This window comes from Myotis davidii, unplaced genomic scaffold (genome assembly GCF_000327345.1).
Source record: "Myotis davidii unplaced genomic scaffold, ASM32734v1 scaffold534, whole genome shotgun sequence".
Lineage (NCBI taxonomy): Eukaryota > Metazoa > Chordata > Mammalia > Chiroptera > Vespertilionidae > Myotis > Myotis davidii.
The window spans coordinates 2579190-2592360 of NW_006286678.1; the positions used below are offsets into that span (position 1 = coordinate 2579190).

The window sequence follows — 13171 nt, forward strand, 5'->3', positions numbered from 1 at the left end:
CGACCCCACCCCCCTCCCTTCCAGCCCCTGGCAACCACCATTCTACTTTCTGTCTCTGTGAATTTGACTATTCTGGGTACTTCATATAAGTGGAATCACACAGTATTTGTCCTTTGGCATCTGGGTTATTTCACGTAGTGTAATGTCTTCAAGGTTTATATATGTTGTAACATATATCAGAGTTTCCTTAATTTGTGTTACCATCACCCAAACTGAAACTGTACGAAATAAACACTAACCCTCCCACCCGACCCCACCCCCCTCCCTTCCATACCCATTAAACAATAACTTCTCATTCCCCCTTCCCCCAGCCCCTGGCAACCACCATTCTACTTTCTGTCTCTGTGAATTTGACTATTCTGGGTACTTCATATAAGTGGAATCAGACAGTATTTGTCCTTTGGCATCTGGCTTATTTCACGTAGTGTAATGTCTTCAAGGTTTATATATGTTGTAACATATATCAGAGTTTCCTTAATCAGGGCTAAATAATAGTCCATTGTATGAATATACTAGTTTGTTTGCCCACTTGCATGTTGACAGACATTTCAGTTGTTTCTACCTTTTGGCTACTGTGAATAATGCTGCTATGAACATGGGTATACAAATACCTGTTGGAATTCTTGCTTTTGACTCTTTGGGGTACACACCTAGAGATGCTGTGCTGGATCATAGAGTAATTCTGTTTAACTTTTTGAGGAACTGCCATACTGTTTTCTGCAGCAGTCGCACCATTTTACATTCCCACCAGTACTGCACAAGGGTTCTAATTTCTCCATATCCTCAACAACATTTATTTTTCTGCTTTTTAAATAATAACCACCTCGAATATAAAGGACCCTGGAAGTGGGAGACCTTTTGGGAAGCATTTGGGAGCTAAGATGGGGGATGCCAAGATCATACTTCATGGAGCTCATAGCACAGGCTCAGTGCTGGCTTAACGAGAGGCCCCACCAATGAAAGAACTAAAACCCAGAAGGTTTCCCATGAGGCAGATTTGTTTGTGTGAATCCACTATTGGGCTCTTTCCCCCGGGGAAAGCAATTTCTAATTTGGACTTCTCTTTCTCTGTGTTGCTCCCCAGTGCGATAATGCGAAAGGATTGAAAGCCTTCTACGATGCAATAAAATACGGGCCAAACCACTTGATGGTGTTTGGAGGCGTCTGTCCATCTGTTACGTCCATCATCGCAGAGTCCCTCCAAGGCTGGAATCTGGTGCAGGTAAGGTCCAAGCTGCCTTCGGTTGGGGGACTGTCTTGATTGGCCACCAGTCTTTTGCAGAAATGATTCCTTGCCCAACATGGTTTCTAAGTTGCCCGAATTAGGCCCTGGCTCACCCTTTCCTAGTGATTGCACAGCCACTGGCCCCACCTCTTGGCCTGACTTTGGCCCGTCCTGGCATGGCCACCTCTGTGTGTTTGAAATCTTGCAGTGACTCCCTAGCCTTACTCTCAGGGCCATCAGCATCCAGCCAATCTGCCTGTCCAGTGTCATCTGTCCCTGCCATATATTCCATGCCTCCGTCCCCCCAGACAACTCACCTTTCAGATGCACCCTGGACCTTCAGGCCTTAGAGCCCTGCTCTCTCTTTCCCCTTAACCAGATTGTCCTTTACCAAACTTCCCTCCCCCACCTGAAGTTCTCTTGTCTACTAAGACTGCCTTTCTCCTCAGGTAAGCCTTTCCTGGGGCTACAGGTCAGTTGTTTACTCTTTATACCAGCAAATGTTATGCAAGGTCGAAAATTCCACCAGTGAGTGTGTACAGTCTGTTGTAGGCAGCATTCACCAGTGCTAGCTGTTATTTGGAGTGTGAGAGAGAAGGGATTAGAAAGATGAGACCATCTGGGATGAGTGGTTGCCTATGCACATGTTTTACTTCTTTGCTTCATCCATCTATTACCCATCCATCCATCTGTTCATCCATCCATCATCCATTACTCCATCATCCACCCAACAAATATAATGGGCAACTTACTGTGTACCTAGAATTTTGGTAGACACTGGAGATATAGTGCAAACAGGACAGACATTGTCTCTACCCTTTGGGAGCCTACATTCTAGGGGGGATTCAGGCAGTAAGCAAGTAAACAAATAATAATACTAAGAGCTAACAATTGTATAATCTATATGTCATGCTCACTACATACCAGACACTGTTCTGAGCATTTACATGCATTAACTCATTTAATCCTTATAACTGCTCCATTATCATCCCCATTTCATAGATAAGGAAACTGACGTACACAACGCTAAGTAACTTGTCAGAAAACCCACGGCTCATAAGTAACAGAGCCATGATTTAAACTTAGGCAGTCTGGCCCATGAGCTAAGTCTATGGTAAGGAAATGGATAGACATTAATAGGGTGAGGAGATCAATAGTGACTGCCTTGGGGCAGTAAGAAAAATCATCTTGGAACAGGTGGCATTTGAGCTGAGATCTGAAGCATGAGGAGGAACTTGTGGGGTGAAGAGCCTCCACGTTTATGGATAGAATAGCAAATGCAGAACACCAATGATGGGGAAGAACCTGGCGTGTTCAGGGAACAGAAAAGGGGGCAGTGGGGCTGGAGCAAGGTGAGTGGGTTGTCGGGTGGTGAGAGTGAGAATGAAGAGGCGGGCAGGCGCTGGACCACAGGAAGATCTGGTTTCACTCTGCTTGCTTGAATTGACTGGAGAAGTCTCTGAGTCTGGCCCTGCGTGCCTAGGGTGCTGGGGGTAGAGTGGCAGTGGGAGCCAGCCATGACAGAGGTGTGATGAGGGAGGGTGAGGTCCCAGGGAAGGACCACCCACTCAGCCCAGGGACAAGGAAGGTTTCTGAGGAAAGTGATGTTGAGCTGACTGTGAGGGAGGAGAGGGTGTTGGAAAGCTGGAGACATGGAGGAGAGCACTGCTGGCAGAGGAAACTGGGTGTTCAAAAGCGGGTGGTGGGTGTGTGTGGGCTTGAGCAGTGTGAGTCATGTGCTGTGGCCGGAGAAGGCCACACTGAATGTGGGCGGGTGCAACAGGAGATGAGGCCTGAAAAGCAGCTCTGCACGTGACAGTGCAAACCTAACCACGTAACTGGAGCCAGCACGGCGCAGTGAGCCCTGGGAGCCTTGGCTTCTGGCCCCGAGGTGCCTATGCACAGCCATGAGACCCTGGTCAAGTCACTTCCCTTCTCTGTACTTGAGCTTCCTTTCCTGAATGCTGAGGAGCTCCCTACACACCCTGCTGCCACTCTGAGCTGCCACTCTGAGTCTGTCATCTGTGAAGTCAGGGTAGTAAGAGGGCAGGGTCTCATAGGGCTGCTGTATGGAGTAAATAGTTAATGAGCGATTACAACTGTGCCTGGCACATTGTAAGCACTACGTGTTCCTGGTTTCATTGTTGTCACCCTGCCCCATCTCCTGCTCCTCCCCGGGTTGAACACCCCGATTCTTAGCACTCCTGGGCTTTCCTGCAGCCCTGTTTTCACCTCCTGAGACATCCATTCTCCCCATGTCCAGTATGTCAGTCCTACCCATTCTTAGAGACCCAGCTTAAAATGCTGTCCATTCCAGGAAGCCTCTCCTCACTGCACTATCTAAAGTAGCCCTTCTATAAATTATTCTTCTCACTTCCCTGTTTACTTCTAGTGAGCATGTACAGAACCCCTGCCATGCCCCTCTGCCTGTCCCTCCTTTAGGCTCTGCAGATATGTTTGGCTGGGCTGTGAGCCATAGAAGATGGAACCTGCGCCTGAGTTACTCCTATTTTTCCTGGTGCCTGACACTTCATAGACCTTATTGGATGCCCGCTGAATGATCCGAGGGTGGAGGAAGGAGGAAGAGAGGGCAGGACGAAGGATTGGCAGGTGGACATTTTCCCCAGATGAGAGTTTGAGCTGTCTGGGAAATCCTCACCCAGAGAGGAATTCAGGGAGGTTACTGGCCTTCTCACAACCTCACTGGGACTGTCTGGAATTCTCTGAGGAGCTGCAGAAGCAAGCACAATGTTGGAAACTCCTGGCTTACCAGCTGACTTTAGCATAAACAAGACAACCTTGTTCAGTGGGGTTGACAAGCTAGGGAACCAGGTTATGAGATGGGAATTGTTTTAGTTATTTATTGCTGTGTAACTGATCACCCCAAAATTTAATGGCTAAAACAGCAATAATCATTTATTATTATTATCATTTCTGTGGGTCAGGAATTCAGACCCACAGAATGACTTGCATCTGCTCCATGATGCTCGGGGTCCCGTTGGAAGATTTGAAGGCTGGGAACTGGCATCATCAGAAGGTTTGACTGTTGCTGGAGGATCGCTTCCAGTGTGGTTCCTCACGTGGCTGGCTCTCCACGTGGGTCTCTGCATAGGGCTGCTTGAATGCCTTCCCCCAAAGCGAGTTCAAGGCAGAGATGGCAGAGTCTTTTAGTACCTAGCTTCAGAAGTTGCATGCCATCATTTCTGTCACATTCTGTCAATTATACAAATTAGTTCTTATTTAATGTGGCAGCATGGGGAGGTTACTACACTAACCATAGTGGGAGCTGAAGATCACTAGGGACCATCTTGGAGGCTAGCTACCACTAATGTCTGAGAGTAAGGCAGGAGCTCAGATTGCCCAACAAGGAAGACTTGATGCTGAGTCCCTTTTCTGCTTTGCAGAATTGCTCATCCTTCAAAACCCTGGATAGATACCACCTCCTCTGTGATGCCTTCCCTGATCCCTTTCCTTCTGTGCCTCCCAGCCCCCAAGGTGAATTCATTGTTCCTTCCTAAACAGTGCCTTTTCAATAGAGGCCATCTCCCCCAAGGAGTGAATACTGCTTTTTGTGGGGAGGGGGCAAAATGTCTCGCTTTTTATGTATAAAGCACAGGACATACATATATACAGTATATAAACAGGCATATAGTCTATTTGTGGCATTAAAGTTTCAAGAGTGGGACAGGATTAGAAAAAATCACTCTACTGGGAGAGTGAGAATGATAGTGAAAAGAGGGCTGAGAGCATGATTCTATACTGCTTCTGTATTGCATACAGTCTTTACATTTTGTGGAAAATAGTTTATTCTATATCCGGTCTTCCGGATATAGAATATATCCAGAAGCTTCTTGGGAGCAGGGACTCCCATTCTCTTCATCTCCCAGTTGCCAGTGCCTAGCACGGAGCCTGGTACACAGATCATCACTGAGCGCTGGGAAGTGTCTGGGAGCCTGAAACCCTCCACTGCAGATATAGGAACAAAGATCTAAATCCTGATGGGGAGTAGCCCTGGAGCCTGATTTCTGCCTCCCCCGATTCTCAGGGAGCACAACCCCATTTGTCATGGGCTGGACTCTGGGGACCTCCCCATCCCCTTCCCAAAAGGCTGACCTTGCTTATAAAGATGGTAGAGGGCTGAGAGAGCTGATGGTAGAGGGCTGAGTAGGTCTGCTGTCCTAGGACTTGATGAATTCCTTAACTTATTCAAAATTGGGCTCTGAAACAGTTTTGTAAATGGGAAAATGCATGTAATTTGTGTAATTGAAAAGTAGCTCTGACTTCCCTTTGGGGGAGACAGCCTGGAATACGTAATCAGTTGTTTCAGTTTCCTGGTGCTACAAAAATAGAGATGTGCACGACAGAGGGGTGAAATGCACCCTGGTGCTGAAATTGGTTAAATTTAACTTGCTTTTGCCGGGCTTCTTGATTCATGGTTGCTGTGTTGAGAGGCCAATATTGTCTAAGTCGTGATGTGAGTCCCTTAGCCACTGGGAATGTCAGCTCCTCCAACTAGATTTGAGGACCTTCATAGAGGCCAGGGTCTGACGTGCGGGCTCTGTCTCTCTCCCATCTGTCAGACCCACCCAGGTGGAGGCTCAGACCTGGGTCTTGCAATAGGAATGATACACCAGGGCATAGCGTGGCGTCACCTGAGAAGGGCCGGGGTCTAGCCATTGCAGACTGAGCAGTGTTCAGATTGGAGAACACACAGGGAGCTGGGGAGGAGGAAGGAATATTGGCTTCCAGAGCTGCATGGCTCTTTGAGAGATTTTGATGCTTCTCTGTGATGTAGGTGGGGACAAACAGGCAAAACGGGTAGAGTTAGAGCGGAGCAGGGTTTGCGCTTGTGGCTGGAAGCATCCAGCAGGGAGCAGGCTGCCTGGCTGTGAAGCAGTGAGTTCTCCAGTCCTGTGGTTGTGGGTATTTACTATGTTGAGTAGGCACAGACCAGGATGGTGGCTCTCAAACTATATTGTAAGAGTCACTTATAGGGTCTACAGTTGTGCTGCTGTTAATGCAAATTCCTGGCTCTGCTCCAAGCAGGTCCTGGTTAAGGACTGGACACCCCACTGCTCACCCCTGCTGCTGGGTCTATACCAGCGGCTCAGGTGATTAGAGGCAGTAGATTCCTGGCGACTTGGTAAGCCAGGTGGTTTCTAAGGCCAGTTCATTGACACTGGGCCCTACTAACAAGTGCTCCTGGTCCAGAGAACTTCAGTTCATGCTGCGCCTGTGGAGCAGATAGCAGGGGATGGTGCTGGAGAAAATACCCTAGTGCTGCCAGGTTGAAGCCCATGATCCTTGGTGTGATAGGAGGGCGCTCCATCACCTTGCTATCCTCCCTGCCCACTTCCTGCTCCTACATGCTGAGGGATTTGTACAGGCTGTTTCCTCTGCCCGTGGTCCCTTCACCTGGCAGGATCATGGTTATCCTTCCAGGCACAGCTTGCTTGTCCTTTCTTTGTGAAGCGCATCCTTCCCTGTGCTCCATTGCCCACACACCCCTCCCAAGGTGTTCGCTGCCCTGTGCTTGTACCTACCCTGGCCTTGAGCTGCCTAAGGTCAGGGCCTGGCGTTGTTCACCCCTGTACCCTGGGCCTGGTGTAGGCCTGGCTCCAGTGCTGAGTGGCACCCAGGCAATGTTTGCTGGCAGTTCTGGATTCCTGCCTTCTAGGCCTCAGGCTCGTACCCTGATCCTGAGGGCAGGTCATAAGGGCTTGCCAAACTTGGGAGGACCCAATGGCTCTGCACCTGCAGTTCCTTGTGAAAGAAAAGGAAAAGGAGGCCTGAAATGGTCTCTGTCTCTGCATCAGCCCTCGCCCCCTATCTCTGGACCCAATGTTTTTTTTTTTAAATCCTCACCTGAGGATATTTTTCCATTGACTTTTAGAGAGTGGAAGAGAGAGGGAAAGACAGAGGGAAACATTGATGTGAGAGAGACACAATTGGTTGCCTCCTGCACACGCCCTAACCAGGGCCTGGGCCAGGGAGGAGCCCACAACCGTGGTGCCTGCCCTTGACCAGAATGGAACCCAGGACCCTTTGGTCCTTTGGCCGATGCTCTGCCCACTGAGAAAAACCGGCTAGGCTGGACCCAATACTTTTTAACTAATATGTTTCCTTTGAAAATTTTTTCAGACCCCCACAAAATCCTATCCTCAGGGGTCTGAAAGTGGCTTACTTCTGACCCTGCTTTGCTCTTTTTTTGAGCAGTTTTGCAGAACTCCCAGCAGCCTAGTCTGCCCTTCTGGAAGCAGAAGGGTCTGGGGGAAAGCAGGAGGATTTGGAGCTGGATGGGGAAGATGGAGGCAGGGCAGCAGGAGCAAGAGAGGGAGGCAGAGCCCAGCGAAGGAACAAGAGATGCTATGAGAGGGGCTTTGACCTCCTCAGAGACCAGGACAAAGCTCCTTCTTTTAGCTTACAGACAGAAATAGTCTAGCCGATGAAAATAAAGTCAGATTCCTGAAGGGATAAAGGGCTGCTCTCAGGAAAATGCAAACACTACTTCGTCATCAACCATATCCCGCAGAGCCTGTCCTTTAAAAGGCAGCCTCCTATATATCCCAGCCATTCCTGTGCAAAATTCCCCTACTTTACATCTTGCCTTTTTTACTGTTTAAATTGTATTGCTTGATGAACCAAAATTTAACAATTGACTATTTTACTTTATTTTACAGATGTAAGTATTTTATTATTTAACATTAAAATAAATTCAAATATTAAAAAAAGGCAGCTGCAGCAGATTAGTATGAAATCGTAGATGCATTTCTCCTGGCACCAACCCAAGAGTCCCTTCGGCAGCCTACCCTGCCTGCCAGCCTGCCTTGGCACTCCCTCCACGCCCTTCCTGGGAAGGAGCACTTCAGTTTGTGATGGGGCTGTCTCCTGGGAGGAGCTCCCGTGTAGGAGTGGAGGGGAGGAGGGCATGCAGAGGGAGAATGTTGACTGCGTTAGTAGGTGTGTTGGCAACTATGTCCCAGCATATTTAGGACTTGATTTCTGAAAACCCTAAATCATGCTTGGTTTTAACATTAAAAAAAAAATCAAGCCTTTTGCTATTTACAGAATTCCAGAATCACTTAAATTGCCAGTCAATGCCATTTGCTTCGTAAGAACAGGAATGTGGTCACCTGGCTTGATTTTCTCAGGTGATTATCTTATTAAAGTTCTATGTTGTGTGAAAAATCAAAAGATTGTTTCTTCCATAGCTGTGGGTTGTGGAATTTGAGGTAGATTCATAGAAAGGCAAAGCTGGGAGGGACTTAATAATCATTTCGTTCAGCCTCCCCATTATACAGATTGGGAAACAGAGGCCCAACACAGGTAGGACCTTGCCCAAGTTCCTACAATAACAGCAGAGCTGAGTCCCATGGCTCGCTCTTCAGTGCTTTTGTAATATATTCTGTGGTCTTAGTCATCTCTCTCAGCCTCACTTTTTCTCACGGAATGTGAGAATAACAAGCTAGCCTTCTGTATTTCTTGCAATTGTGAGGATCAGTGAAGGCTTTTCTTTTTAAAAAATGAAAGTACTTTTATAGACTACAAAACAGTAAGTAGCTGCTGTTACAATGACAAGTTTTCCTTGGTTCAGACCTCTGATTACAGTGATGGGTGTTTAAAAATTACCCCCTGATTTGCATCAGCAGCAAAGGTTGTTTACTGTGGTACTGCAGACCCCGAAACTAACGTCAGAAGCAGAATGGAGGCTCTTCAGGGCCTACCTCTCAGACGCAGTGAGTTAAACCACAGGGATCTGAAGTATAGCAGAGGGAATACAGCCAATAATATTGCAATAACTTTGTACGGTGACAGGTGAATACTGGACTTTCCGCGGTGATCACTTTGTACGGTATATAAATGTCAAATCACTATGTTGTGCACGTAAAATTAATATAATATTGCAGGTCAACTATACTTTAATTAAAAAGTGATTTACCTTCCAGAATGAAAAAAAATATTCAGCAGGCCAGCCCACGTGGTGCCACACCCTTGCTGTGGAGCAGATAACAGGGACTGTGGACTTGACTGGAAACCATTTAGGAACGTCGGTGTGATTAGGCCCCGCTGGAAACTTTGCTGTGGCTACTGTCTAAGAAAGAGAATGGAGGCCAATAATCCAGGGCGGGTCAGAGCCATTTCTTGGCGCTGGTCTCCAGAGGGGCCATTTAGCACATTAATAATCTATGAGATGCTTCCTCCTTCTCGATTCATAGAAAAAAAAGGGTGGGGGAGGAGAAGGAGAAGGGATATTAAGGGCATGCACTGTGAGCCAAGTAGAGGGGGCGGGAGAGACCTCACAGACCACCAGAGCCTATGGATGGGCCTTCCTGGCCCTGTCAGTGGATGCCTAGAACAGTAAAGCCTGCTTCTGAGAGCAGGTGGCATGTCACGTGTGAGGTGAGGAGAAGTTGGTAGCTTTTGGTTTAGATACAAATGGGTGAGAGGGAGTATGAGCTCTCAGAAGGGATGCTAGCAGTATCTTCTGTGAGGAAGGACACATGTTCTGTTCTCACTCATTCATTCATTCACTGACTCGTGCTTATGTTTATTTATCCATTCCCTCACTTAACAAGTGTTGTGCCTGCTGTATACTCTCCCAGGCCTAGTGTGAATTCCAGTGCCCAGTGCTGCCACCTCAGGACAGTTGGGCGTGGCAAAGAGGCAGTTTGGCACAGTAGCCAGGACAGAGGCCTGCAAACCGCAAAACCTGGGTAATTGTCCCTTCTCTGTCTCTTACTGATAAAGCAGGCTTGGACGAATTGGCAACCTCCTACAGCCTCACTGAACTTATATGCAAAATGGGCTGGCTAAATCTGCCCTTCTTCTAGGGCTGTTGAGAGGAAGACACAGGACAGGGAAAGTGGAGCAGGTAGAAGCACCTTGCAGGCTGCAAGCCCCTAGAGATGTATGGCTAACGTTATTACTACTGATGCTTTGCCATCGGAGACACCAGCCAGGCCCTGGGCAGGGAGCTCCTTGATGATTTTTAGGTCTCAATTTCTCTCCCGATTCAAAGCTGTGTGGATGAGATGAACTGTCACAGACCATGAAGGTGACTCAGAACAGTAAAATTAAAACAGAGAGCCTACAGGAGAGACAAAATAAGCCCACGGCAGCTGTAAGAGGCACACACACTCTTTTTTTTTTTTTTTAGTTGAGTGTTCACAGAAGCAGAGGCAAAGAAGGGCATGCTGCTGTTGAGTGCACGGAGGTTCCCATTCTATTCCGGCCAAGGACCCCAACTCAGATCTTTCCTGTCCAGCTGGTTAAAGATTCAATTCAAGGTTCTGACCCCATTATTAATTCCAGACCATCGCATCTAAACTAATACCAGTTTCCAGCATATAACTCCAATGGCCTCATTGTTTATGCATCTTTCACCACCTCAGCCCCTTTCTGGAAACATGCAGGGTGTAAATAATTCATTCTAAATAAATAAATCACTCGCACTGCTCACGGTAGAAGGATGATGCTAGTAAGCAGCGTGACTGCAGATAGCATTGAGTCTGGAATTATAACCTGAGTCTGGAAAGAACTGGAGAGGGAATTAGAAAAGTAACTCCCTCCAGAGAACAAATGTGTAAAATGGGTATAATAACCAACGTATAGGGCTGTTGTGAGGGGTAGAGGTAATCACGGTGGAGCAGGAGGTGTGGGCAGGAAAGTCTTGGGCAAACGGGGATGAGTTGGTCATCCTCGCCGGCCCTTGTCCTGCATCTAGGAACGGCCTGGACCTCTGTGCCCTTGTTAGCACTCGGGTGATTCTGCTGTACAGAAGCAGGTGGGATTCAGGCACCAGATGAGGAGTTGTACTCGGCAATGCTTCTCAAATGGATCTGAAGGTAGGGCTCATCAGGTGGGCTGCGGTGGGGGTGGCGTACTGGTTTACTGGTTAAAAATCAGATTCCCAGGCCCACTGATCAGCATCTCCAGGGAAGAAGCCTGGGAAGCTGATTTTTAACAAGTACCCTGGATAGTTCTTATCATCAAGGACATTTGGGAAACACTGGTCTAGAGATTGTCCAAAGCTGTGGGGTCCACGAGACTAGCAGAAGCACCTGGGAGCACATTAGAAATGCAGATGTCTAGGCTCCACCCCAAACCTGCTGGTCCCGCATCTGAATTTTCACAGGACCCTACATTATTCTTGCTGCTCTAAGGTGCCTCTCATCCAGGACTACCAGGGGTCTGTCATGGGAGCCCCAGTGTCTGCTGAGGGGAAAGGTTTAAGGATAGGCAGTCAGACTCTGGAGTTGGCTCAAAGAAAACACCTATGATTCAGCCCCAGGATCCCCTCTTGGAATGTCAGAGTGAAATGTGGGTGCAGTCAGTGCTCTCACCAGCTCTGGATGTCCCTGTAGTCAGCATCACGGATCACAGGGACGCTTGTTAAGCTGCGGTGCAGAGTGTGTCCTGCTCCAGCCCAGGTCTGACACACTAACCCGGGAGCCTCTTTCAGCCAGTAAGACCACCAGCCCCCTAGTGACCAGTAGCACCCAGAGGGGACCCCTGGCTCCAACTAAGGACCAAGTGAAAGAGCACTGGTTCAACATGAGGGCCCCTGGCCTCCGTCGGTCCCTGCCATCTCCTGGATGGGGGGCCTTACACAAACCTCTTCCTCTTGCTGGAGCCTGAGCATCTTCCCCTGTAAATGTCCTGTTTCTCCCCAAGCCCGTGGCAATGCTCCTGGGAGGCAGGGCCTGGGGTCCTTGGTGGCTGCTGGGCAGGTGCTCTGGAACAAAAGCACAGGGTTTCTGTCAGCACAGCACTGACCGCCCCTTCTCTGTCCCATGTGATAAGATGGTCTTGGGCCCATTTGTACAGAGGGGCTAACCTGCTTGATCAACTTACAATACCAATATGACTGGGTGCATTTCTTGGGCTTGGGGTCCAATGGACTGGGTTTATATCTAGGTTCTGGCACGTGTTAGCCAGTAACCTTGGGCAGGTTCCTTAGCTTCTCACAGTCCCAGCTCCTTACCTGTGACCCTGGCTGATGGTGAAATGACCTTAGATGATGCCCACACAGTTCCCTGTGCTATGCTTCATGTTCCTCCCTCCTCGGGACTCCTACTCAAGGACTCAGGTGTCCAGACAGCCACCTGTTCTACCTCCCAGGCAGAGGCAGGACCCTGAGATCTAGGATCCGCTCCCTGGGACTAGCTGGTAGCCTGGGTACCCTTGACTTCCATGGGCCTCCTATAGTAAAGGGGGGGTGTTGGACTAGTTGATGAGCCATATAACCTTGATACTGTCATGCCATTATTCCCAATATCCCCTGTGGCTTAAAGCCATCAGCACCTACCTTAAACCTGTTGTTCTCTCTCTTGGGCCCTGCCTATGACTCCCTCCATTAGGATCTCAAGATCTGAGGCCTGGTTCTCTTTCTGTTCCTAAGCCACTTCCCTCTTAGGCACGCAGTTCCATGTAGAATAGTGGGAACAGCCTTGCAGTTAGGCTAAGTTCTCAGCTTCGATGTCTCTTAATCTCCACTAGATGAGGAAACTGGGGCACAGAGAAGTTGAGTGTCGTGCCAAGGGATTGCCAGGATTAAATGGCTCCAGAGTCCCTGCTGGCAATCACAGGTGCGCTGCCTCTCACACAGTCTCATTTAATCCTCAGGGCAACACTGTGGGGAAGGGAGAGCAGGCATCATCCTAGTTAGGCCTGTTTTTCAGAATGAGGAAAACAAAATGCTGGGAGCAGACCTCAGGGCATAGGAGTGGGGTCTCTAGAGGCTATGGAGGGAGGCTCCCTCCATGTCTCTAGGGTCCCTCCCTGCCCCTCTCTGCAATGAGCTTCCTCCCTGTCAGCAGATGACAACTCAGGCTGGTGTGAACCTCTCAGTGCAGGCCTGTGTTCTCCTTGTAAATCATTCATCACACACACACACACACACACACACACACACACACACGCACGCACACGCGCACACACACTACT

The 13171-nt window shown here is 48.6% G+C and overlaps 1 protein-coding gene across 1 annotated transcript in view; it reads left to right on the plus strand.

Moving 5' to 3' along the window:
- GABBR2 (gamma-aminobutyric acid type B receptor subunit 2) overlaps positions 1–13171 on the plus strand; it is a 341708-nt gene that overhangs the window by 107925 nt on the left and 220612 nt on the right. The window contains exon 3 of the mRNA XM_006758607.2: positions 1085–1222. Within this exon, the coding sequence (XP_006758670.1) occupies positions 1085–1222 (138 nt within the window). The remainder of the gene's footprint in view (positions 1–1084; positions 1223–13171) is intronic.